This window comes from Sinohyriopsis cumingii, chromosome 5 (assembly GCF_028554795.1).
Source record: "Sinohyriopsis cumingii isolate HCF-2022 chromosome 5, ASM2855479v2, whole genome shotgun sequence".
NCBI lineage: Eukaryota > Metazoa > Mollusca > Bivalvia > Unionida > Unionidae > Sinohyriopsis > Sinohyriopsis cumingii.
This window is the reverse complement of record NC_142965.1, coordinates 6,225,102-6,251,560: the sequence shown is the minus strand read 5'-3', so window position 1 is coordinate 6,251,560 and position 26,459 is coordinate 6,225,102. Positions and strand designations below refer to the sequence as shown.

The following is a 26,459-nucleotide window of genomic DNA, read 5'->3' as shown; positions in this document are numbered from 1 at the left end:
CAAAAGTTTCCCCAAGAGGACATTTTTTTGAAAGATATGGGAAGAAAACAACTTTATTGCGAATAGCCACATTAAAGAAGTTTAATCTTTTCCTCATAGAAAGGGGTTTGACGGGGCCCAAACAACTTTAATTTCTCGAAGTCAAACATGTATACTCTACCATTAACATGACCAATAATGGTAAATCCCATTTCGTTGTAAGTATGACTGCAATTAATATTATTGCTTATCCATTCTAAATTCATAATGATGTTGTTACAGTGGAGGCAAATCTGTTTTTCAGCTTATATGTGTATATGTTAGTGTTTGTGTTTGGTATATTTTCTTAAGATGAGATTATGTCCCAATTTGACCATTTTTGACATTTGATTTAAGAACTACCTCGCAGATCAAAATTCGCGCGGGTGGGGGATGGGGGGGGGGGGGAGGATTATCATCTCCTCGAATTTCTCATTAGAAATTATTGCAAAAAATTTCAACATCCTAATAATACATATTTACTGTTATTTTTCTGTTTTTGTCCCCTAAAATACAAATAGATCTGACAAATAGGCATGATGCTTGCACGATACAAATACGTACAAACAACTTCAAAAGTAGTAGAACACTAGCTTTATCATATAAATATTATCAAAATGGTATTGTACAGTTGTAACAAAATGGTATTGTACAGTTGTAACAAAATGGTATTATACAGTTGTAACAAAATGGATTGTACAGTTGTAACAAAATGGATTCTACAGTTGTAACAAAATGATATTGTACAGTTGTAACAAAATGGATTGTACAGTTGTAACAAAATGGTATTGTACAGTTGTAACAAGATGGTATTGTACAGTTGTAACAAAATGGCATTGTACAGTTGTAACAAAATGGTATTATACAGTTGTAACAAAATGGATTGTACAGTTGTAACAAAATGGTATTGAACAGTTGTAACAAAATGGATTGTACAGTTGTAACAAAATGGTATTGTACAGTTGTAACAAGATGGTATTGTACAGTTGTAACAAAATGGATTGTACAGTTGTAACAAAATGGTATTGTACAGTTGTAACAAAATGGTATTGATTAACGTCTATTTTCTTTTTTTTCAGTGATTTTAAACATTTGTCTTTCCTCGATATACAGGGCCGTTGACAAACACTTCATCCTCCCCATGTCGAGGAAATGAAACAAATGTAGGTTTATTAAGCAATTATTGAAGAATAAAGTGCAGACACATACATGCATACATACATACATACATACATGCACATACATACGTGCGTACATAGATACATACATACATACATACATGGATATTAATTATATCATTCATAATTAATATAAGTATGTCGTCACTGGCATTCAGTCGAACGGAAACCGTTTGGCTCATTCAAAGAAGAGATTGACTCTGTTTGGCTCATTCGAAGAGGAGACTGACTCTATTTGGCTCATTCTAAGAAGAGATTGACTCAGTTTTATACTTCGAAATTTATTGCAAATAGCATGTTAACATTTATTCCCAATTTTTACTCACATTAATTTTTTGACTTTCTGTAATGACACACTTGGAACATTATAGGGCAAGATGAACGATAAGACCCTGTTAAACCGAATGTTTCCGCCTACTGTAAGCAGGAGTATACACTGGTCTTGCCCATGTAGTAAAACTGTGAATTATTTTTTTTGAGGAATGAGAACTTGCTATGTTCATGACGACGTCAGGCCTGGCTATGCGACTGAACAGCAGCGTGTTATTAGTCCTGGGGACATCCAATCGGACAACATTGAGGACGGCGACACAAAGTGCAGGCGAGGAGAAATTCCTCTCTACTCTAGAACTATGGGAGGACAATCTGATCGGCGCATATCTTGTCATAATAGGTAGTTAAAACGTAATTACTATACCTTTTCATTAAGTTAGGTAATTGTTTGACTCTACTTCCTGTTTGCTTTTGAGTTTCATTATATGACCTATTAGTGAATAGTAATCTGTTAAGACTCTTTAGAAAGTGTTTATTATTATTATTATTATTATTATTATTAGTAGTAGTAGTAGTAGTAGTATTAGTACTAGTAGTAGTAGTAAGATAAAATAACATTATAAAATCGGTCCAACGAGACCGTTTGAAATCCATCAAGTGCATCGTGAACATTCGGTTGCTATCAACAAACCATAATATTTGAAGGACATTAAGTTTGTATAGAAATCAATATTCAAATTCTACAAAAGACAACGGGGCCCCGAGTGGCCGAGTGGTCTAAAGCGCTCTCCGTTACGGATCACTGCCATCTCACCTCTGTCTGCGTAGGTTCGAGTCTCGGATTCCGCCAGTGTGGGTATGTGAGAAAGCTTGCCAGTAGCTTCTCGAGGGTCGGTGGTTCTTTCCGAGGATTTCCTGGGTTCATCCTCCACCATTAATACTGGCCGCCATGTATAGCCTATCTTGTGCTGAAAAATGGCGTTAAACCCTACAACAACAACAACAACAACAACAACAAAAGACAACCAATAAGCATGAATTTTGTATGTCGCAAGCACACACGACAGGAACATAGCGCAAAGCACAGATTTGCCAAAAAGAGAAATCGTGTTGTTATTCTGCGGGTTAAGGAAAGCATTCTTTTCAAGTCAAAGTTGAACATAAGAATAAATCTTACAAGATAGATATATTTGACCGAATGATATCTTATTTGACTAATTTATTGTTGTTGTTTTAAGTATTATTATATTGGTAACTGGATTTAAATTTTTTTTGTTGGTTCGGTATATATAGCTAGATAGACTGTAGAAATAGACAGCAGGTTACCCAGTGCTAATGCCATAGTGTTGTCTACATAGGTCTGCTGGCCATTGGTTTGAACGGGCTTGCATTGTACATCTTTTACCGGAAGCGGTCGATACTTACTTGCAACGATTACTACATACTAAACCTGGCTGTCAGTGACATTATCTTACCCTGTGTCGCATATCCACTCAGTATTACGTCAGCATTCCAGCACATGTGGGCCTTCGGGAACAATGGTAAGAGAGAGAGAGAGAGAGAGAGAGAGAGAGAGAGAGAGAGAGAGAGAGAGAGAGAGAGAGAGAGAGAGATATCCCCCCAAAAAACCGAACAACTCCACGACCTTGGGAGTGAAGTATTAATCCGAAAATACGAGTTCATGTTCCCATACAAATGGAGTAGCCGTCTTATTGCATACTCATACAGAAATAAAGGAACTGAATTTACAAAATTAATACAGAACCGTAGATTCACCAATACATAATAACATTATTAATATGTACATAGCACTACTCGGCGACCTCGGAACTTGCGCGTTCGAATTTAGTTTCTAAAACAATCTCGTTTTAGTCTACTTAAAATTGAAATTTCGTCATATTGTGAATGACTGCGCATTTAAAAAACACCAAAAAAGTTTTCATTTGGTATGGAATGGATGGATTTTGTTTTCCTGTTAATCCTACACCATTTTGCTTTTATGCTCATGATGGGTTGGATTTATTGGATTTGTTCAGTGCAGTAAGGACAGTGTGATTTCATTTGGAAATGTAGTCGAAATTACAGTACAATTTCGGAGTGTATCCGGTTTTCCATGGTATGGGTAATGTCATTTGGATTTGCAGAACTAAGTATGTACATTTTGAGGACATTCAAGATCCAAATATGCAAGGATATTTATTACCATTCTTATTACACGCTAAATAAGACATATTTATGCCCTGTCACTTGCATGCTCTCTGTTGCAGGGACCCCAGCTATGACCTGCATCATACAGTGCATGTCTTCTATCGCTAGGTAACATTGTATCAAAATAGTCAGCATCGTGTTTGTCTTGGCTTATTGGCTGTGAAGCCTTAGTTCCTTACCAAAACCTTCAGTTGTATGTTTTTTTTTTCTTTCTGGAATTCAGTGTTTTGACTGACTTGCAAAATAGTACGTCTCTGATATATGCGATAGATTTGGCCTCGATATGCTTCTCTATGCTACATGTATAGACCAGACCCTAGAGCACTGGTAATATTCTGAACCATTCTATTTGCGAAAAGTAACGAATATTTCTCCTAAATAATTCTTTCATTGAAGAGTATGGTATTCTCTATTACTGCATCTCTCACGTTTGTTATTGATATTGCGAATATCCCGTTCATTCGTCTGCTTGTTTGTAAGTTTTGTTTGTGATTCAGTGAACTCTGCCAAATCGTTGATATTAACATCTCTACATTCAAATGGATGAAACAGTTTGTTTAGTTCATTCGCATTCAAATCTAGCCAATCAAAATCTAAAGTGTCTAGTACATGAGTGTACATGCTTTGTTTACAAAGCAGTTATAGGTTACTACGTTTGTATGGGAAAATAAGAACGAGTTTTTCGAATAGATATACTGTATGACAAATGCAGTAACCTTTTTATTATATGCTCATTTTCTTATTCAACACAAGGCTTAATCATATTAACAAAATACACTACAAGAAACAAAGTAACCGAATTTATGTTTTATTCCAAACTGAATACAGAAGCGCAGATTCACCAGTACACAACTACAACATTATTAATGCGCACATAACTCCGCCCAGATACATTTGAACTTAGTCGCGCGCTAGACATCATTTTTGAAAGAAAATGGCGGTTTGGTCCACTTAAAATTGAAATGAAGAGTCATACTGTGAATGAATGCGCATTGCAACAACTTTTCCATTTGGTCTGGAATGAATAGATTTTGGTATTTTTGTCGATTCTACTAAATTTCGTGATTATGGACTGGATTTATCTGTGCCAATTCTACATGATTGCATCCGGTATGTGGCTATGCAGCTGATATGTGGCAGTCCATGAAACATCTGCTTTAGCTCATTCAGAAACAAATTTAATCAACCAAAACTTAAAGCGTCTGTTACATAAGTGTACATGATTTGTTTACGAAGTAGTTCCTAATACACTATTGGGCACATGTGACGTGCACGTGAGTGCATTATCGTACGATTCTGAAAGTGTAAAGTTAACGGAGACAAAAATATAATTCCTAATACATTATACTATTTTTCGGCAAACGTGTCGTGCAGTACAAAGCCGTGTAGTATAGAAAAATACTGAAAGTTTGATCACCCTTCAATACCCTTCGTTTTATCATACCATTCTGGCTTTCAAAACTTTCATTCTCAGTGCTATAAAATCTTCATTACAAAACTGAAGAAGCGTATCCTATTTTGCAATGTTTTTACACAATTATCTATGCCGCAGAGCATATCTGCATCTTTAGGTAATTAAATTTTTCAGGTCAGCGTCTTTAAATGTACCAGAAAGTACATAATTCGTTTCACGCACGAACTATTTCAACACCATTTGAGACCTCATTCAATACATGCTAAAACATGGTAGTCTGTTTACATCAAATTCTTCGATGGCGCCATTACCATCGGAAGGAGTAGATTGAGTGATCAGTTTTCCTATTCCGCTATCTTCGATCATATTATAGTTGCCTCCCTTGTGACTTCTTAGCAGTTGCATAGGTATTTATTTATGGCGGTTACATATGCCTTACAACGGTGCATCGCAGCCTTTATGTGGATGTACTTAAAATACGTCAGAAGCAGAATCATCATGAAGCTTTTGGAGTTTTCTTAATGAGAGGTCAAAGCTTTCTGTACCCACTGACTTTACCTCGAATCACACGGAATTGCATAATTTACGTAAGTGCGCGAACCCGTGGTAAGCTTCTCTCCGTGGGCGTCCATTAGCTATGTTACTATACTATGTGATACAGTCAGGCCAATACACTACTGGGTTGAATCACCTGATATGGGTCATGCGTAACGCCTCGACTCTGTATATGCTCTTGACGTCATCTCGATATCAGCCATGTTAAGTCTTTTTTTCTCGAAGAATATCCAGAATAATTTAATGATCATATTGAGACTGTATTGTGCCTCCACGAGAAGTTCCTAATAGACGTTTATTCGTCAATACAGCCGCAACGAGATTATTTTACCACCGCACATTGCGTCATCGTTTGCTGCTGACCAAACATCCGATTTGTGTACCTATGATAGTTGCTGTGTTCAGAATTCCAGAATAGAATCTTCGATGATGCAGGCGCGTTTGTAGTGCATGAGTAATGCTGTTCTTTTGGTAATTTTATCTTCCATTTGTTGGTTTGATTCTACCATTTTCTCAAGTAGTTTACTTTGATGGTCTATTATGGTTTTTCTATTAATATTGTCCTCACAGAGACTAAATGCTCAAAAAGCTGGCCTTGTACCGCTCAAAAAATTGTGCCCACTTCCATCCAAGCACTTTTCGTCACTTGTACAACCGTCATTCAATCATCGAAAATAATTGCAGAGGAATATTTAAATCTCTGGCACTTGTGCGTTCCAGGGGTTTGACACTACGTTTCTAATGATCGTTTTTGTCCAAGAACTGTTTAACGGACAAGAATGTCCATGTTGACCAACAGTCGAGATCTTTCTCTTCTTAGCCGAGTCAATGCTGGTTTAATACATTTGCTGAGGAATGTAACCTGGGTGAATTTGGCGGTGGATTTCAACTCATCACTTTATAAATAGTCTTTGGCTCATTTCAAGCCCTTCGTTGTCGTCTCATTTTGTATGGTGTTTACACTTGCTAATACTATACTTTGCTCCAAGCTGGGCTCAAGTTGGCAGTGACACATCTGGGTGTTTCAAAGGTCTGTTTCTATCTTGCCCAGATTCATTTTGAGTGTTTACCAGGGTAATGTAACATCGCTCCAAAGCTTGTATTCGTTGACAAGTGGAACATAATTTGCTATCAATAATAGTATCCGCTGTCAGATGGCCCAACACGCCCTTCCCAAATTCTGCAACATCATAATCGCGTTTAAAACCCATTAGGTATGTGTATTAACTCAAATACCACGGACAATTAAGTACCGTTACAGATGTATGTTGAGTCTTTCCAACTGAAATTTCATCTCCGACAACTAATAATTTTGGTACCGAGAAAGTGAGAACGTTTTGAATCAGGGCATCCATAACGGTATGTGTTTGTGATATAACAATAAGTAGCTATCATTTACCAATATTGCTATGGCACCAGACTCACCTCTAGATCAGAATAACATGAACCAGTACGATCCAGTTTCGATAACCTTAAAGACATGAGATTCAGGATTATTTAAATAATTTTCGTCTGTATCAACGAAAGTAACAACTTGTCATAACGTTATTTCTTCTCTCCTTTGCAGGTTAATTATCCGTTGATATACCTCTATAACGTCAATACAGGTCTTTTTAGCTATCTATTCATCGACAAATTGTTTTATCGCGGCATGAACGACGTCGTCAACAAAGGTTTTTGATTTATGCAACCGACATGCCGACACGTCAAAGTCTCTTATATTCCCAATTTAATTGTTTCATTCAGGATTTTTTTTTATTACGACGGCACCTCAAAGCCTTACGACAACAACTTGAATGTATATGTTAGACGTTTTTAATTTCCAAGCTTGATTTGGAAATCGCAAGCTCGCCCGGGATGACGTCAGCAATTCAGCAACAACCCGGCTGGTAAACTCCGGATAATCGGCTTTGGTACCAAACCTACTCAGATCCACATTTACTCCTAGTCGGGTTGAGTAACGTCCGTAAATGTTAATACACTATTAAGCGTACTTTCTAAGTGACAAGGTAACATCAACAAGCGTATGTGGTGTTGGAGAACTCTCAAGTGCAGGGGACGCTTTAACAACAAGATCAGGCGGTCTAGCAGAGTTTAACAACGTCCGTCGGAGTCAGTTATTCAGTAGTGGTTATCGTCAACTGTCTTGGGTTGAATAATCAATAACATCAAGTGATGCCAGTGGTACCGTGTAGTCGAATACCTCGGAAAGATTTCTGCGAGTCCTAGGTTGTCGAAGACCGTTTCCTTTTATGTTCGTTTACGAGATGCTATGCGACCTCCAGTCACCCTTTTCAGAACCATTCGGGATGCAGTTTCGAGAGCCCATAACACATGAGTGGGATCCGTTACCAACAATGCTGGAATGACTTCGACGAATGAAAATATTCCACAGGTATGTTGCCTTTGGGCCATCTCTGACCTGGATTTTTTTAATGTCACCGAGGTGTTCTTTTGTTTGCCCCCATTAAGTCAATTACGATCGAATTAGGAAACGATTGCGGGTCACATGGCGGCTTTCTTGGACATAGTTAAATGGAATTGTTGCTGTGTGGTTGAAACCAAAACAACTTAATCGGCTTATTTAAGATTTTGCTGTTCAATTACAACAACTATAACAATTACAGGTTTCGCACAGGTGCATCAATAACCCCTGTTCGACCCCTTGACTCCCCAACAATAATATCTCATCAGAGAGGTCTACCATAATGCATCTATAACCGCAGACGGGGATCTCAGTTACATGTGCATGTAAATGAATGTTGACCACTGACTGTCTGACAGGTCAAGGTGTTCCAAGGAAATAGAATAACATGGGAACAAAGTGGAGAAATCTTTCTGGAAAATATGCAGACCTGTGTCAACGTTTTGAGTCCGGTCCACGAACGGCCACAGCTTGTGATATGCACGTGAGACACGATTTGGTGTGAGGTGCAGAATCTTTCGTCGCATGGTCCTGATCATCTTGTAAATGCAAAGAAACGTCTGACACTTCTAGCTGGTCAAATAACAATCATATCGCCTACTGTCCACAGCGCGCCTGAGTTATAGTACGAAACACTATGAATACATGTTTTGTAAACCGATACCGTATTGTGATGGATGGTGATGTTAACGTGATGACATACACTTTCAACACAGTCATGGCAGCATCTGCCAAGGACATCATTGGCTTCCATCACAAAAAGAAAAACCCCGGGTTACTGAAGAGATTCTGAAGTTGTGTGATGCTCGAAGAGACCTCAAAAACACCAGACACAAAATAGGGGCAATGGAGTACCGAGAAATAAACAAGAATATCAGAATAAACTTAAAGAAAGAAAAAGAAAATTGGATTGGACAAAAGTGCACAGAAATAGTGAGCAGTTTGACAAAGAATAACAGCAAAAAGACATTCCAAATTATGAAAGACCTCACCAGGCAGAAGCAACCAAGAATAAGTACCATTCACGACGAAAATGGAAAATGCCTCACAGAAGCGAGTGACATTGCAGAAAGATGGACTGAGTATTGCAAAGAACTCTATAACCATCAGTCCACAGGAGACACAGAGGTGCTTGAAGTTCCAGACTCCTCAAATGATGATGACTTCCCCATTCTCAAAGAAGAAGTGGAGTCAGCAATAACAGCACTGAAGAATGGGAAGGCAGCTGGAGTAGACAACATCCCAGCTGAACTTATCAATAATGTGGGGGGGGGGGGGGGGATCAGTGATAGAGCTACTAACAAAAATCTGCAACAAAATCTGGCAGACAGGTGAATGGCCAACACAGTGGACCCAGCCACTGATTATAACATTTCCACAAAAGGCAATCTCCAGCTGTGCAAAAATTACAGAACTATCAGTTTGATCAGCCATGCTAGTAAGGTGATGCTGAAGATCATCTTGAACAGATTGAAACCACAAGCAGAAGAAATAATCGCTGAAGAACAGGCCGGGTTTCGGAGGGGAAGAAGCACAACAGAACAAATATTCAGTTTCAGGGTTCTGTGTGAAAAGTACTCGCAAAATCAACAAGACATCTATGATGTGTTCATAGATTTCGAAAAGGCCTTTGACAGAGTGAAGAATATCAATATGGGTCAAAAGTTGACTAATACCATCAAGCAGCTATTCGCCAAGACTACCAGTGCAGTAATTGCTCAAGGGTCTGTGGGGGACTGGTTCCAGACAACAGTCAATGTACGTCAAGGCTGTCTCCTGTCACCCATGCTTTTCAACATCTACGAAGAGCGCATCATGAGCGAACCCCTGGAAAACTGTGGGACAGTCAGCACTGGAGGGCGTAACATCACCAACCTCCGCTTTTCAGACGACATTGATGGGCTGGCAGGCAATGAAGACGAGCTTGCCACCTTAGTGAAGAACCTGGATGAAACATCTTCCAGATTTGACATAGAGTTAGGCGCTGAGAAGACAAAGCTGATGACAAATAGTGGCAAACAAATCTCAGCCAAGATTAAAGTCAGAGGACAGGAACTGGAAACAGTGGGCCAGTTAAAATATCTTGGTTCCATAATCACCGAAGAGGGATCAAGAGCAGCAATTTTGTCAATAGCAGCACAAACAACGGCAGCTATGTCAAAGCTAAGACCCACCTGGATAGACAAGAATACCTGTTTGAAAATTAAAATCAGACTATTGCGAGCACTAGTCATCTCAATCTTTTTGTGAGGCCTGGACCCTGACAGCAGAATTACAACGAAGAATCCAGGCACTTGAAATGAGATGCTACAGAACTATCCTTGGCATCTTTTACATGGACCACATCACAAATGAAGAAGTGCGTGACACCATCAGGCGAAAATTAGGCCAATATGAAGACCTCACCACCGTCAAAAAGAGAAAGCTGAAATGGTATAGCCATGTCACTAGAGCCAACAGTCTATCCACAAGAGTCATGCAGGGCAGCGTCCAGGGTGGCAGAAGGAGAGGTAGACAGATAAAAAAAGTCAACTGACAATATCACAAAATGGACCATGAAAAGTTTTGCGGAGACATAGGCATTGACACATGATCGAGACAAGTGAAGGGAACTTTTCAGATGTTCAGCAGCACAGCACCTCGACGACCACACTAGATCAAGAGACTGATGATGATGATGACCGTATTTGGCTGTGGTGTTTTTCTGTCATGATAACTGATGAACATTGCCTTCATACGAGTTTGTAGTAACCTTGTGATGTGATACGCATGTTGTGCTTCAAGAGCTCATAAACAGCAACAAACGTGTTTGTGTTTTTTTACCGAAGGAATTATCACAGGCATACACAATGCTAATTTCAACAGCATAACTTCGCCTGCAGCACCTCCTTGCTACCAAGCATCATCATTTTTGATGGGTTTAAGTTATAATGTGAATGTGTCTGACTTTAGGAGAAGCCTTGCGAACCTCTCTGGAAAGCCGTACATAAGACTGAGATGAATCACAAACGAAAATGCTAATGCGTTTCCTTGTAGTTTTCATCGATGCTGAGTAAATCTACAGTTGTGATATTTATTGTTAGCAGCTAAAGAGAGCTTTTGCGCATCTTCTTAAGCGCTTCTGATGTTTCCAGCAGAGTCCGAGTTTTGCTTGTAGAAAAATCATAGACTGGCGGATCTTGCATAATCATCACTGAATCTAGCGAGTCAGAGAATTGTTGAGGCAATGTAGACGTTACTCAGTGGTTCTATTTCCTTTTCATCGCTAAAATAATCTGTACTGGTAAATAAACACCATAATACTATTGATGACAAATCCAACCCGGGCATCAGCCGTGTGAGCAGCATTGACATGTTGTACAACTTTTCCATCAATTTTTAAACATGCCTTACTCAGAAACAAAATGCAGAGAATTATTATCCACTATTAGAATCCTTTCTTTGATTAGGATCCTTAGCCGGTACAAAAATACTGATAATCTCAGACTTTTCTATCCTCAAAGGTGTGCGAGATCGGATACTTCTTAAAATTTTTGCCACCTGACAATACTTGTTTTGTCTAATACATTTTGTGGGTGTTTTGTCTAATACATTTTGTGGGTGGCTTGACCACTCGCGTCCACCAATGCAATTCGCTTCCCATTCCTGCATTTGCATTCATCAATTCGGTTTTGACAGCACATCGTCCGGTCCCTAGTGAGGGTGCAATATAAATATTCGTTGATTTTTTTAGATGCCATTCAAAGTATTTTTTACAAATTAAACATTGCCTAAGAGAACGATTGCTAATCATCCTTGAGCTACGGAAGCAAGCCTGTAAGGACGGTAGTTCCAACTTTACGAGTATGTAAATCCTTAATTAACCAACAGGTTAATTATCAATTAAAATAAGAAACACAATTTTGTATTTTTGATATATTCCAAAAATATTTTGCATTGCTTTAAAAGAAATTGAATTTGTTACTGGATTATAACTATTTAAATAAAATCAACCATTGGACATGAGTAATAAAAAGGGGCTATATGGTTGTGGTAATGGTTTGGCGGCACATAAATATGGGCACTGAAAATAAATATATGAATTCAAATAAATGAATGAATGATTTAATTTTAAAACAATCACAAATAATGTACTGAATTCAAGCAATTTAGCAATCATTTTAAATAGTGCGTAAGATAACATTTAGAACAAATGCAAAAGATCGGCAGAAAAATTATTATTATTATTATTATTATTATTATTAATATTCATGTTGTTCATTGTGCATTTATTTACAAGTACTTTCAAACATTGAGCAAATTTATTTTTAAGCAATATTATCTTTCTCTGGTTGTTTTATATGTTGTTGTTGCCAGAGAGATTTATAATGAAAGTATAAGTATTTCATTATTGTTCATAACTGTACAACACCCTCATTATTTTGGTTACAAACATTTAGTTGGTCATGACCCAGACACTTTGTAGACTTTCCAATTTATATACCTATTCTTTGCATTATTAATTGAAGTAATGATAGCGCTCATCAGAAACTTTATATTGGAAAACTTTGTTTCGCGTATTCTCTGCTTGTATCACATGTATGTTTCGTAACATTGTGTTTTGAAAATAAAACATATTCACTACTAACTTCTAGAAAAAGTAATGGTCATCAAATCAAAGTGCATATATTATCTTTTTAGGATGCACCGTTTACGGATTTCTGGGATTTTACTTCGGACTCGTCAGTATCACTACCCTGACCACGATGAGCATCGTGAGGTACATCCATATTTGCAAACCGCATTTTGGTAAATCCATCAATAATTTTTAGTACTATGCGATATACATAATATTTCATTGACTTTTTTTCTCTCTAAGTTAGTGTGCAGAAATCGAACACTTTTAACATTCCGCACCTTAATTATCAAGACGGAACAATCGATTTATGGACATACAACCTAACAAATGCTGCGTACAGATTCCTTAGTTGTTATGGCTGATGATATGGTAATGATTCAGACTCTACTTACTTGTACTCTTTGTAATATGAGGACAATATTGTTCTTGATGATGATTTAAAACCATATATATTATATTACACGGCATTATGTTTATATTACACGGCATTATGTTTATATTACACGACAGTATGTTGTTCGCTTAAAATATAAATAAGTCTCGCTTTATAGAATGCATGCAAACAAGGATGTTTTGATTTGTGGAATAATGCAAGACAGATAAGTAATTAATTTAAATTATGGATTACTGTACACAGATAACTTTAATTTTGGGCTGACGTCAAAAAGGTGGTCTCATCTTCCCAGGTGTTTTAGTTCTGTGTATAGAGATATCAAACCACATGATAAGAAAAAAAAATCATTTCAAAACTTTCAAAGGAAAAAATGAAACATTTAGTTGCCTTTGCTTAAAGCTTTACCCATAGATTATTTAGACTGAATTTTACTTTCCAAAGCTGTGCTTTTCGACAACGGTAAGGCCTGATGGGTATTGATGTTGAGTGGGTACTTAGGTTGAGATGTGGTTTCCACACGCTGATTCTTTCTTAAACGGTAAGGCCTGGCTGGTATTTAGAATAAGCTGTGGTTTCCACAGGATGTGTCTTTCATCAACGGTAAGGCCTGGCGGGTATTTAGAAGGAGCTGTCCTTTCCAGAGCCTGTTCCTTTCTCAACGGCAAGGCCTCATGGGTATTTAGGTTGAGCTGTGTTTCCACAATCTGTGTCTTTCGTGAACGGCAATTGTTTGTGGGTATTTGGGTTGAGCTGTGCTTTTCACAGGCTGTGCCTTTATTTAACCGTAATGCTTGGTGCATATTTGGATTCAACCGTGCTTTACACAGGCTGTGCCTTTCTTTAACCGTAATGCTTAGTGGGTATTTGGAGTGAACCGTGCTTTACAAAGGCTGTGCCTTTCTTTAACCGTAATTCTTGGTGGGTATTTGGAGTGAACCGTGCTTTATACAGGCTTTGCCTTTCGTAAACGGTAAGGTCATGGTGGAGCTTTAGATCAAGCTGTGCTTTCCACAAGCTTAGCATTTCTTCAAAGGTAAGGTCTGACGGGTACTTCAATTTAGTTATGCTCTCCACAAGCTGTACCTTTCTCTTCGCAAGGCCTGGTGGGTATTTATGTTGAGCTGTGCTTTTCACAGGCGGTGCCTTGTTTTAAAAAAAAAACTGTAATGCTTGGTAGGTATTTGGATGGCACTGTGCTTTCCACAGGCTGTGCCTTTCCTAAGCGATAAGGTCTAGAGGAGGTTTAGATTAAGCTGTGCTTTGCACAAGCTATGCCATTCTTAAGGTGTATGGACTGGTGGGTATTTTAATTTATCTGTTCTTTCCATAGACTGTGTCGTTCTCATCGGCAAGGCCTGTGCGTATTTATGATGAGTTGTACGTTCCAACGCTATTCTTTTCGTCAACGGTAAGGAATGATGGGTATTTAGGTAGAGTGAGTATTTAGATAGATCTGTGCTTTCCACAGGCTGTGCCTTTTGAAAACGATAAGGCTTGGTGGGTATTTAGGTTGAGTTGTTCATTTGACAGTCGAACTCCAGAAAGGTTTAATGTAATTTTCATCAGGAACAGTCTCCTTTTTCCCAATATGTCATACAAAATTGCCGAGATATTCATTTTCTGGATGGTTTTCTGGGACAATTGGATACTGTCAAACCAATTTTTGTACATGTCCAAAAGGTATCGTGATGCTTTCTGAGTATTGGAGGGGATATTTAATATTAATTTCAAAGGACAGAGAAAAGCTTATTATCTTCCTAGTTTACATTTATATTTTATGTATATTTAATTTATATTCTGTGATTAACTTTTGTCCACGATTGTTAGTTCTAAAGAGCGTTACCACTCTGTGGTCTTAAACTAAGTAACAGAAAAGAGGGAAATCTGACACGTTGATTAAATTAAACAAATAATTTATTTCTCTAACATACAAAGTGACAATTTGAAGAGAAATCACAGTATTGTTCATTACATTCCAAACAGTCCTAACAGTTCTGTCACAAGTCCAAAAGTGTAGAGTATTCTGAATGAATTTCAACGGTGTTCTAAATATATTCTAACTTTGAATGTGCTGATGTACCATTGGCCTGAAATTATCTTGATGTGCTAACAGTCCTGAAGTATCACAATAATATAATCCAACATGTCTCTAAACGAATTCATAATAATCCTAAAATAGTGATATTGTCCCAAAGATTTAATGAACACTTGTCAATTCCAATTAATAATTTTAAAAACTTGGTATCAAATTAAATCTGAACACAACTAAAAGCTAAAAGACAAGTAAGGTGTTAGGATAGGAATAAATAATTCTGAGGTAAACAACTTTAATATAAAACATAAGACAAAATAAGAGGACCAGGATGTGGGTCAAATGTTCATTTGTATAACATCCTAAGGTCAGGTATTTTACTTAAATTTTTAAAAAGTAAAAAGGTGACATCAGACAATCCTGGAATTCCGGACGGGAAAAATGTCCTGAATTCACATCCAAAGAAACATGTTTACCGACAAGTAAAATAATTATCTTAAAATATAATCTATGATTATGTACAAAAATTACTATGTAATATGTTGTTTAGAAAAAGACAGGTAGGTTCAAACTCCTACCCTCAGTTATGGACAAAGTTCAATCACAAAATACAAGCTAAATATCCATAACAACAGAATGCCTACAAAGCATTTTAATTCAAGGCAGTCTTGTTTACAATTCTAATAGGTTTTCCGTTGGAGTGCTTTACATTCTAGTACATTTATTTGTAAAATTAAAATCTGTATATATACGGATTGATAAAGAAATAATTACTTTCAGATTTGTCAGTCTGTTGGAATCTATATCGATCAGAATTTGCAGCTGTGTTGTTGAAATCAGATATGATTGGGGAGGAATTATTTATTTATTTATAATCAATGGAATTGTTGAATGCTCATTGATTTCTGCAATAAAACATTAATTTGGAATTTTGAGAATTCATTCAAAGACATTCTGGATTATTGCATCATTGTATTATACGAGGGCATTCAAGAATATTGGAATTCATTCGGAATATTGTATACTTTTTTGACTTGTGACAGGATATTTGATTATTTTTAAATTAACGCACAATGTTGTAAGTGCATTTTAAATTTTCATTTGGAGTTGGACATACATTTTTGTTAATTTTACTTACATTATTGGGTTCACGTTCTTTCTATTATATATTTTAAGACCTAGAGTGGTATAAATATCAGCTTATCTGTTATTAATTCATTGAATCCAAGCTATATCTGAGTTTCCGCTGAACGGCTGTTAGTGTCTGTGTGCAACGATAAATGTTTAGTTCACTCATTTCAAATATCTAAACGGCAGTTTCGCTTTTTTCCTGTCCAATTTTGGTACATCCAGCGGCGAAAGTGTTTCTGACATTATCATTTTCACGTCTATTATGTAAGTTTATTTTTTCAAACAAAAGTTTCTATAATTAATTTTGTATCCCGCTTTATCGGGTTCATCATAAGTTTGACCGTTAAGTCTAGCTTATCCATGTTCTCTGATTTTCCAAACTATGATCCTTTTATGTATGGTTCAAAATGCCAGTGTAAAATTTATACAAATTTTGGTTGTTACTGCATAAAAATCTGTACTCGTTTAACCTTTTATTGTATGAATCTCCTAATCTCTCAGCGATAATTCTGTTTATATTTTGCTTTCTCATATATCAGTAGAACCTATAATATATTCCTTACAACCCTTTTTGGAATTGGTTAATCAAGCAGTAAATGTTTTCGTGTATTGCATATCCTATTTATGTGCTTACATCATTGTTGTGTGTACTATGATGTCAGTTGCAAATCGAATTCATGATTATAACTTGTTTATTACAATACTGTCTTATACGATGTGACATGTCACATAAATAAAATTCATGTTTTTATATTCAGTAATAAATAGAATATATGAGTACAAATAATAGCCTGTACAAATGGTGTAAGGCTATAAATTATATAAGCATGAGACCAGCCCGATATACATCTTTTTATATACCGTATTCTAAGTTTATGCACAACACATTCTTCTCTGTGCAGATATCCTGAAGAAGAAAACGACTTGCCTCATCATCATCGGAACCTACGTATACGCCTTTATTTGGGCCATTATTCCGGTGACCGGATGGGGAGGGTACAGCGTGGAGCCTTATGGAACCTCCTGCACGCTCCAGTGGCATAACAATCAGTCCTACATAACCTTGGTGACAATCTTCTGCATCTTTCTTCCCAGCAGCATTATTGTTAGTTGCTATGGACTCATTCTCATGCACTATCGGCAGAGGAAGTGTCGGGCAAAGAAATGGACACGTAGAAGCTCTAAGGCCACGAAAATCATCGCGCAGGAGAATTACATGATAAAGGTCAAAAGTAGATTCTCTAAATTCATTCATTTATGCTTTTATGAGTCTAAAATACGGAATAAATGATATTATTACTATTAAGTATTGAAAGCATTTACAAATATGTATTAATGTATTTTGTATCATTTTACGGACGCATTAGATAACACAGCTGCAAAATAATCCCATGAAACTTCCAGGGTTCTTGAAGTTTCTTTTAAATATCGAAGTACGACCACGAAGACAAGTCTCGACGTGAGAACCAATGTGACATCTCCATCTTAGATCGGCTCCAAGCACTTTCGAAGAGAGGGAAGGTTGATCTTTTTATGCCTAACCCTGCTGTTCAATGATATAAAATGTGCCCTATGCATCATCTGCAAATCGTAACAAAGCAATTAGTGGAGGCAACCAGTTTACCATTGAATACTTTCATTGACTATATATTTCATCTGAGAAAGGTTTGGACTTTTCTAAAATGAGGAGGTTTATACAGAACCGTGTTTGATTTGTTTTTTTTTGTTGTTGCGGTTTTACCTTATAAACATGTATGTTTAATGTATAAATCTTTATAGTGTTTGGAACATTCTCACCTTTCATCTGCAATCTCCTTTGGCATATCTAATTTTGATCAGAGAGGTCTGTCCTTCAGAATCGTTTGTTAAAGTTTTAGCCTTTGTCATGCTTGCTATCTAATATCTGTTTGAAACTAAATATCCTGGACTGTACTGTTGTGCCAATAACCTTATACATTTCACATGATTATGAAAACCACTAGATGACAAAAATTGTGCTAATAGCAACAATCTTTGAAGTATTTTCTTTACATTATGGAATATCTTTGAATGATGAAAACCCGGAGGCCTAGAAATTGCGAGATGTTCTCTTCTGAACTTGTTTGATTAGAAAGACATTGACGGACTCCACGTATAATATGTCCTTGTTGGTAACCGTGGCCTGGGTTCAAATTATTGTGCTCAAATGATTGTCAATGTTTGTGTCTGGCTTGGTGGTCAGTAAGGCTACTTTTGAACATTTAGGACAAAATTGCAATGAATTTTACTTCTGTATGTAATTTGAAACTGACTTATAATTAATCTCGAACTAAAACTGTATTTGTTACGCGCCAGCAATTATCAACACTTCTTTCCAGTAACCGTTAGGATCAGATATAAAAACTAAATCTTCCCCACGTGAGTTGTGTCGTCATCAGTTTCATTAAAATTTAGACTTCAGAGCAACAAAACATATTGAAATTCTGGTAGTGTAGCTTAATCCTTATACATTAAAGACTCTTGTTGACCTTAATCTTAATCTTGGTTCCCTTTTCATGAAACTGCTGAGAATATGGACTATGGACTGATGCAGTTCTTTCGTTTCAGATGACGTTTACTATGTGCTGTGTTTTCCTCACTGTATGGATGCCATATGCAGTTGTAAGTTTGTGGACGGCTTATGGGAGAGTCAGCATTATACCCCTTCGCCTTGTTGTGCCGTCTGTTCTTCTGGCTAAAACGTCTATCGTCATCAATCCTATAGTTTATTTTATTCTCAATAAGCGATTTCGACCTTTTCTTTTGGAATCTTTAAATGCGTTCAACAAGACAAGCAGTGTTCGAGGGTCCACTACTATATGAATTTGTCAATCTACTCCTTTTTAAGATGGAGAGGGACGAAAAGTGAAAACATGGAATTCAGGGTGCTTTTATTTTGCCATAAGGCAAGTGTTAGCTATATTGTCATGTTGTCGTTAATACATGATTTGTTTCATTATCGTGTTCTTTTCCATGCCATAATTCATTACTATCAATACATAAAAATCGGCATGATATGAAAGGATTTTTCTAACCTTTCTGCCAACGTGGATTACTTGAAAGTCATTACAGGTTATAATACCTCATATCCAAAGTAACATGATTTCAAGACCATACTATTAAACTATTCATCATAGTAGAAAGACGTTGATTGTCCAACATTTGATCCTTTACCCGCACCGAGACTTTTTTGTCATTTCCTATCAAAATCTTTCTTTGTAATTAGTAGCATGCATCATACCCATATATTATCGGAAAACACATTTTAGTAAAGTAAGCTGCAGCAGGAAAAAAATACTTCCTTGTCTGAGGGGTGCGTAAAGTAATCACTGATGAGATATGGAGAAATTCATGGAGACTTTCTGAAGAAAAGAGAGATAACCGTTTGGGACAGTTATCGGCACTGCTTGCAATATTGTTATGCACAGTTATAGTCATTGTGTGCGATATATATATATATATATATATATATATATATATATATATATATATATATATATATATATATATATAGTTATAAAATACATTGAATCATTTTAAAGTATTGCGGAGCATCAACGGCCTTTTTTTTTGGCTGAACCCCTTAACTACTTTTTCATAAACTTCTGACCTCAAACGTTTTGCGACGCGGAATAGCTGTATGCAATATGAGACTAATTTAAAGATAAATGACAGATTGTTAGAGCTGTCTTTTTTATGTAATCTCTCTTTCTCTCTCTCTTTTTGTTTTCCCCTAACTGACTGATCATTTTTAGCGTATTGTATGCGATTATTTGCGACAAGTACAAGATCAGCCTTTCAAAATGCCCATGTAGTATGGGATATTACTCAAACCACTGTATAATGATAGCAAGTATTGCCTCCCCTGGATTGAAGTGTCAAATGGATGCATTTTGTTTAAGGAAATAAAGCTAATTTATGAGTTAAAGATATGAATAATTCAAGATCGTTGCAGGAATCTTGGAGCAGTCTGCTTCGATGCACTGTGTGTAGAGTTTCAAAGGATATTCAGACAGGAATCTTGGAGATGTCTGCTTCGATGCAATGTATGTAGAGTTTCGAAGGATGTTCAGATGGGGGAGGGGGAATAAAGCACTGGACATGAAGTCTTACAAAATTCAACTCACATCTCAAGCAACTTTGTCAAAGTCTAAGTCATGAAGCATGGAAAGGAGTGAACGTTGTACAGTTTATAATCAATGATAATGGACGTTGTACAGTTTCTAATAAATGATAATGGACTTTGTACAGTTTCTAATAAATGATAATGGACGTTGTACAGTTTCTAATAAATGGTAATGGACGTTGTACAGTTTTTATTCAATGAAAACTGAACTGCATAGATTACACGCGGGATTCGATCTCTTATGTTGTCAGAATCAAAAGAAAAACACGTAAATTGGTATTAAACTGGTGGGAAAAAAAACGTTTTAAGTGCTACAACTCTATAGTCTTAAACTAAGCAACAGAAAGAAGAGAAACCAACCAGTTTAAGATCAACAAATAAATCAGTTTCTCAAAGTTACAAAGGGAAAATAGAAGAGGAACTTTTGAATGAATACCCAAATAATCTTAAACGTTCTGTTACAAGTCCAAACGTAAAGAGTGTTCTAAATGAATTCCAGTCTTAAATGTGCTGATGTACCAATATTCTTCAATAAGCTCATGCACCAATAGTCTCGATGTATCACAGTGATATAGTCCAGAATGTCCTAGAATGAATTCACAATAATCTCAGAATCGAGGTTAAGTCCAAAATGTAAATTAGCACCTTGTAATTTCAGTGAATAGTTTTAAATAAATGACTCCTCTCAAATTACATCTAAACACAACAGTAAATAATTCTTTAGAGTGATCTTAAAGGAAGAATGAATCATATTGTTGTCAACATCCTTATATATAAACCTAAGACAAAATTAAATGACAAGGAGGTTTGTCAAATGTTTTCTTCCAGAACATTAAAAATGTCTACAAAACCTAGATATTGAACTCCAATTTCAGTAAACAACTTACAAAAATGACAAAATTGACAGCTATGGTGGCCTAGAGGATAGAGCAGCTGCCACGATAGTGTGATAATGTGGGACATCATACTACATGTCTGCGACATGATGTCCCAGTGCTAGACATCACTATAAACTGCCACATGGCAGACATTGTTGCGATATGACTGAACCTTTTTTAATGCAACGCTAAAAATCCAAATCACACATCATCGTCATCATCATCATCATCATCATTATCAGTCCCCTAGTCTGGTAGACCGTAGGGCACATCACAAGACCGAACAACCAGCTTCCTCCATTTCTCTCGATTTTCCGTCTTTCTCAGTGAGTCGCTCAATGTCAAGCCTGTCCACTCTCGAATGTTATCTTCCCACCTCTTTGTTTGCCCGCCTCTCTTTCTTTTTCCTTGTAAAGTGCCTTGCAGGATTGTCTTGGCAAGTCCTGATGATCGTGAGACATGCCCATACCACTGTAGTTTACGTTTTTTCACGGTGATCAGTAGGTCCTCGTGAGGCCCAATGGCTTGTCTAATCCTTCTCCGTATTTCTTTATTGGTGACGCCGAGGATCTTTCGGAAATCACACACACACACACACACACACACACACACACACACACATGACCTTAAATTAATCATACATAACATAAGCAACGAATGTTATGTCTGATTTAATAATAACATGAAAATATGGATAAAAGATATCTGGAACCACTGCATCACCGGACAAAACACAATCCAAAGTTGTGTATGCGGCATGCCATGTTCTGTCAGAGCCATTCCATTTGTTTTCTTACATAAATGTGAAATATGAGACTTATTTTAATATTTTTTAATTCCTATATTTACATAATATGCGAATTATATTTTCACATATAAAATATTGCCCATCATGCTATGCGACGCTTGATTGTTTGTACATACAGAAGCTATAATGCAGCAGCAAAAACAAGATAAATTTGCTAGTTAGAACAAATAAATAGAAACTGCCTTTCATTTCAGTCACGGAAATTAATCTTTGATGAAGAAATATGACCAGACACCGTTTACTTTTCCTTGAAGCTATTTCCCTTTACTTCATTGACAGCAACGATAAACACGTTCTAATTTATTACTGAATCAGACTTGCATTGTTTTCAGAGAGGATCAAATAGTTTACAAAATAATAAAAAATGTAATTTACTGCGACATATTAGGTCGACTGAATCCTACCTCTTTCTTCAGATAGTTATGATCAGCTTATGAAAGTGATGTGAATATACGACAAGGCAGTGGGGTTAGCGCATTTTGCGGAAGAGTTAGTTTAATCTTTTAAACTTCGCTTCGTGGAAAAGTTTGGTATATAATAAAATACTATTTTCTTTTCCTATTTTAATACCGGATATATTGCATCTTGTGGTACCAAAATCGATTTATTTTGATTCGGGCATTTGCCAGTAGTTACAAGATCACGCTTTGGGTACCACGCAATGAAATATAGCCGGTATTAACTTATAAAATGAAAATATCATCTAAATATTCCTAAATAATTTTAATGTTTCATCCTACCTTTTCGCAGTGTGTTACGTCAGTATTTGTATGTGACGATTGGCGGACATACCAGAATTAATCTTTCGCCGTAGGATAACTTGTGTTTGGGGGGGGGGGGGTCAGTATGGGGTCAGAGAGAAAACTAATTTTAAATTAGTGCATATGTTTAACATGGTAACGGTATTATATCGACGGAGATATATGTCTATAGGGACAAGGGATAATATAATTTCAGAATTTTGAATTCACAATTCATCACACAATTTACAACCCAGACACACATCCCTACGGTACACCACCCGCTTTTTGATTGTAGCCAAACACAGAAAATATATTTTCCAGCATTTTGATTCATATGCAAACATAAATTTTATAATCCATCATCTAATATTTCATTACTATCCAAGCGCTCTCCCCCCCCCCAATCCAAATACACAGCCAAACACACCACAAATTAAGGTAGGAATTGTTGATACACATACGTTCACACAACCATATTATCACACACACACGGGTGGGAAGTGTTTATAGACACACTAATATACCCTTGCAGACAACCATAATGTCACACAGAAGAGAGAAGGGGAAAAAGGGATTTTAAGTTTTAGTTTATCAAAAATATAGACATACACAAACACAAACAAAATAAAGTGATCTTGGTGGCCTTGACAACAAAAGTTGGGGTTTGTTAACCAAAGGATGTTAGTATAAGTGGCATCACTTCAGTGGTCTTTATTTCCCCCAAACCTATCACGCAACGAGTCCATAGAGTAAGACCCATTTCAGATACCATTAACTCTCCACATAAGGTCTTCTTTTCCATATTGCTGTGTTTGTGTTACTTGCAATGGTCCACGATGCCTTCACATACATAGCGTAGTCCGTGTTAAATAGCATGTCAGATGCGATGTTTGATGAATCTACGCTTGTGCACATTGTGTTTGAGTTGTCTTGAGAAAAAGTGTCGCATAGTCTCTCTGCGGCCATATAAGACGGGCTATTGTCTGCATTAAGATGTTTTAGCATCGAAGAATGTACTTGTATCTGAAGTTTGGAGGCGAATTGAAACAGATTGAAATGTTCTAACAGTGCAAGCGGACATTAAAAAATCCAGTACAAGCGTGTGATCTCTCTTCCAATCAGAAGAAAGCCGCCCAATACCTTCACTTTCAGTATATAGGCTCACCAGCATTCCCACGGTTTACCATTGCGGAGCAGTTTGAGTAACATACCTATGCTTGAAACAATGAAGTCAATCTATTGGGGTACGCCTACAGCGGATACATTGTATACTCTGAGTGATTGAACGATTACTATGACTACTAATGCAGCTGTAACTAGTAATCTTCACAAAGGAGAGTATGACTTTAATTTTGCTCTGGCTGATTTCCTGTCGTCTCCACAAGAATGTTTGCTTGTGATGGAAGTGCTACCTTCATCTCCTCGTCCTCCATCGTTACTATTAGCGGACGAATTCAGAAGTCGATAGAACGAAGAACTGGAGACACTTTATGCAACGACAGAAAGAGGCATACGTTATATAAATTCAACAGCAGCAACAAAAAAATGAAAACAGAAAACGCGAAGAAAACGAAGAGAGGACAAGTATCAATTGGTCATGGAAAGGGATTAAGAAAGTTAAAGCTGATGATGTTAAATAAATTCATTGTTTTATTAAAAAGACACCCAAATGTCCTTTTTAGGGCACCAGTATCTCTTAGGAAAGAGATACTAACCAATGATTACCAAATGGAGTTAAATGTAAATACTGGTCCTACATGAACTGTGACGTTATCAAGAAAGCGTTGTCCAGAATTCTTTCGAATAATTTTTATAGTTCCAGGATAATATTAACTCCAAAATTAAGCACTTTCAATTTCCACAAGACAGTCCAAGTAAATGTTTTTCCTCTCGAATAATACCTAAGTACAACATAAAACACGTCTGCAGACTTACATCAGGAACACATTAAGTGTGCCTGACTCCAAAAATCGGAATGCATCTGATTGCTTAACTTTCTCGTAATATAAACCGTGTTTTGCGAATGTACCTCACAGTAGACCCAACGTGACACAATAAACTACTGATCTTGCGTAAATTAAGAATATTCACGTGACCTCGCACAACCAATGGGAAGCCACACATTATTCTGGAAACATTGATATTTCACCAGTCACTGAGAAACTATGACATCGGCCCCATTTTAAGTCTTATTATTACGATTATATTTAATAATTGTCAACACATACGTTAACATCTATTTATAAATCCTACTAAGCCATACTATACTAAAGTCAAGTAGGCCAGACTGAACTTAAGATATTCGGTACAGATTACAGCCATGAGTAGAAATTATTAAAATGAGATAAAATCATTTACCACGAGTTACAAAAAATATAGATATACGTAACACTTAGAATACTCTGAAAAGACCATTAGCCTTTTTCTTAACAATGATAACAGGTATCTTTTGTTTTGTCTTTCTATTCAACTGTCTTTCCTTTTCTCTGACGCTGTGGACATACTGGAGCGCAATGTCCTTTTTTATTGATAGACATTATATATCTTGACCCCTTTTTGTCCCGAGAAAAGTAGTCCGCAGTGTTATCTGAAGCATAATTTCGAAACTAGACTCAGTAAATATCTGACGAGAATCGTGACATGTTTTGACTATTCCATCTTATTCACAGTAGGAACTAATGAACTAATGTATACTTAGGGATAGAAGCGTTCTCTTTCCCTCTCTCTCCGTGTATATATAGTTTGCCGAGTTTCCTTTTAATGAAAAATGTATACAACGAGTTGTATATCATTGATACAGCGTACATACTGTGCATATATTTTATTTATATCACATGCAAAAGCATATATATGACCTTTAAACGGAATTTAAGATTGACTACAGGCAATTGTGTGAACGAACTCCTCATATCCCTTTCGAGTGTGTCCGCTACAAAATGTAGTTCTATACCTTTTTTTGCTATTTACAGTCACTTTTGCATACTAATAAGTTGATTATTTTCTTTTTTGAGTTTTCTATTTTTATTCACATTGATTAAATCAATAAAAGACACACTTATGATTTAAACATGAAAGATGGTTTTAATGAAGAAAGTAGAGAAAAACATATGGTTAGCTACGTCAATCACTAGATCGCTCAGCCGGAAGTTAGTGTGGAGTAGAAACTAAGCGAAATGACGAACCAGCAAAAGGTAATTAATATGGTTTAAAATATTTACAGTTGATCCAAGTCATTATTTTGCTTTAATGACGATGACGAGAAAATTCATCTCTCTCTCTCTCATCCTTTGGTCGGTTAGACTTAATGTTTACCATCATTTGTAAGTCCAGAGACATCGTGGGATGACACAAGCTAAAATCGTCTACGCTAGTCTTTTCATGGATTTTCGCCCGGTTTTGCTACAATTGTCCAGAGGTCGAGAGAGAGAGAGAGAGAGAGAGAGAGAGAGAGAGAGAGAGAGAGAGAGGCGGCCTTTGGACAATTTTTATATTCAATTAATAGTAATCGGTTTTTAGAACATTAAAATAGGTTTAAGAAACAACAACAATAATGCATTAAATACTGTGACCGATTCCTCACGGGCTGATTATTCATGCAGTTATAGTAAAAATGAGGAAGTATAATCAATAATTCTTGTTT

General features: G+C 36.6%; 1 protein-coding gene across 1 annotated transcript in view; it reads left to right on the top strand.

Moving 5' to 3' along the window:
• Window positions 1-19,087, top strand: part of LOC149798568 (opsin-5-like) — a 30,998-nt gene extending 11,911 nt beyond the window's left edge. The window contains exons 2-5 of the mRNA XM_089957228.1: window positions 2,828-3,010; window positions 12,752-12,859; window positions 17,149-17,471; window positions 18,833-19,087. Coding sequence (XP_089813354.1) covers window positions 2,828-3,010; window positions 12,752-12,859; window positions 17,149-17,471; window positions 18,833-19,087 — 869 coding nt within the window. The remainder of the gene's footprint in view (window positions 1-2,827; window positions 3,011-12,751; window positions 12,860-17,148; window positions 17,472-18,832) is intronic.
• The last annotated feature ends 7,372 nt before the right edge of the window (window positions 19,088-26,459 follow it).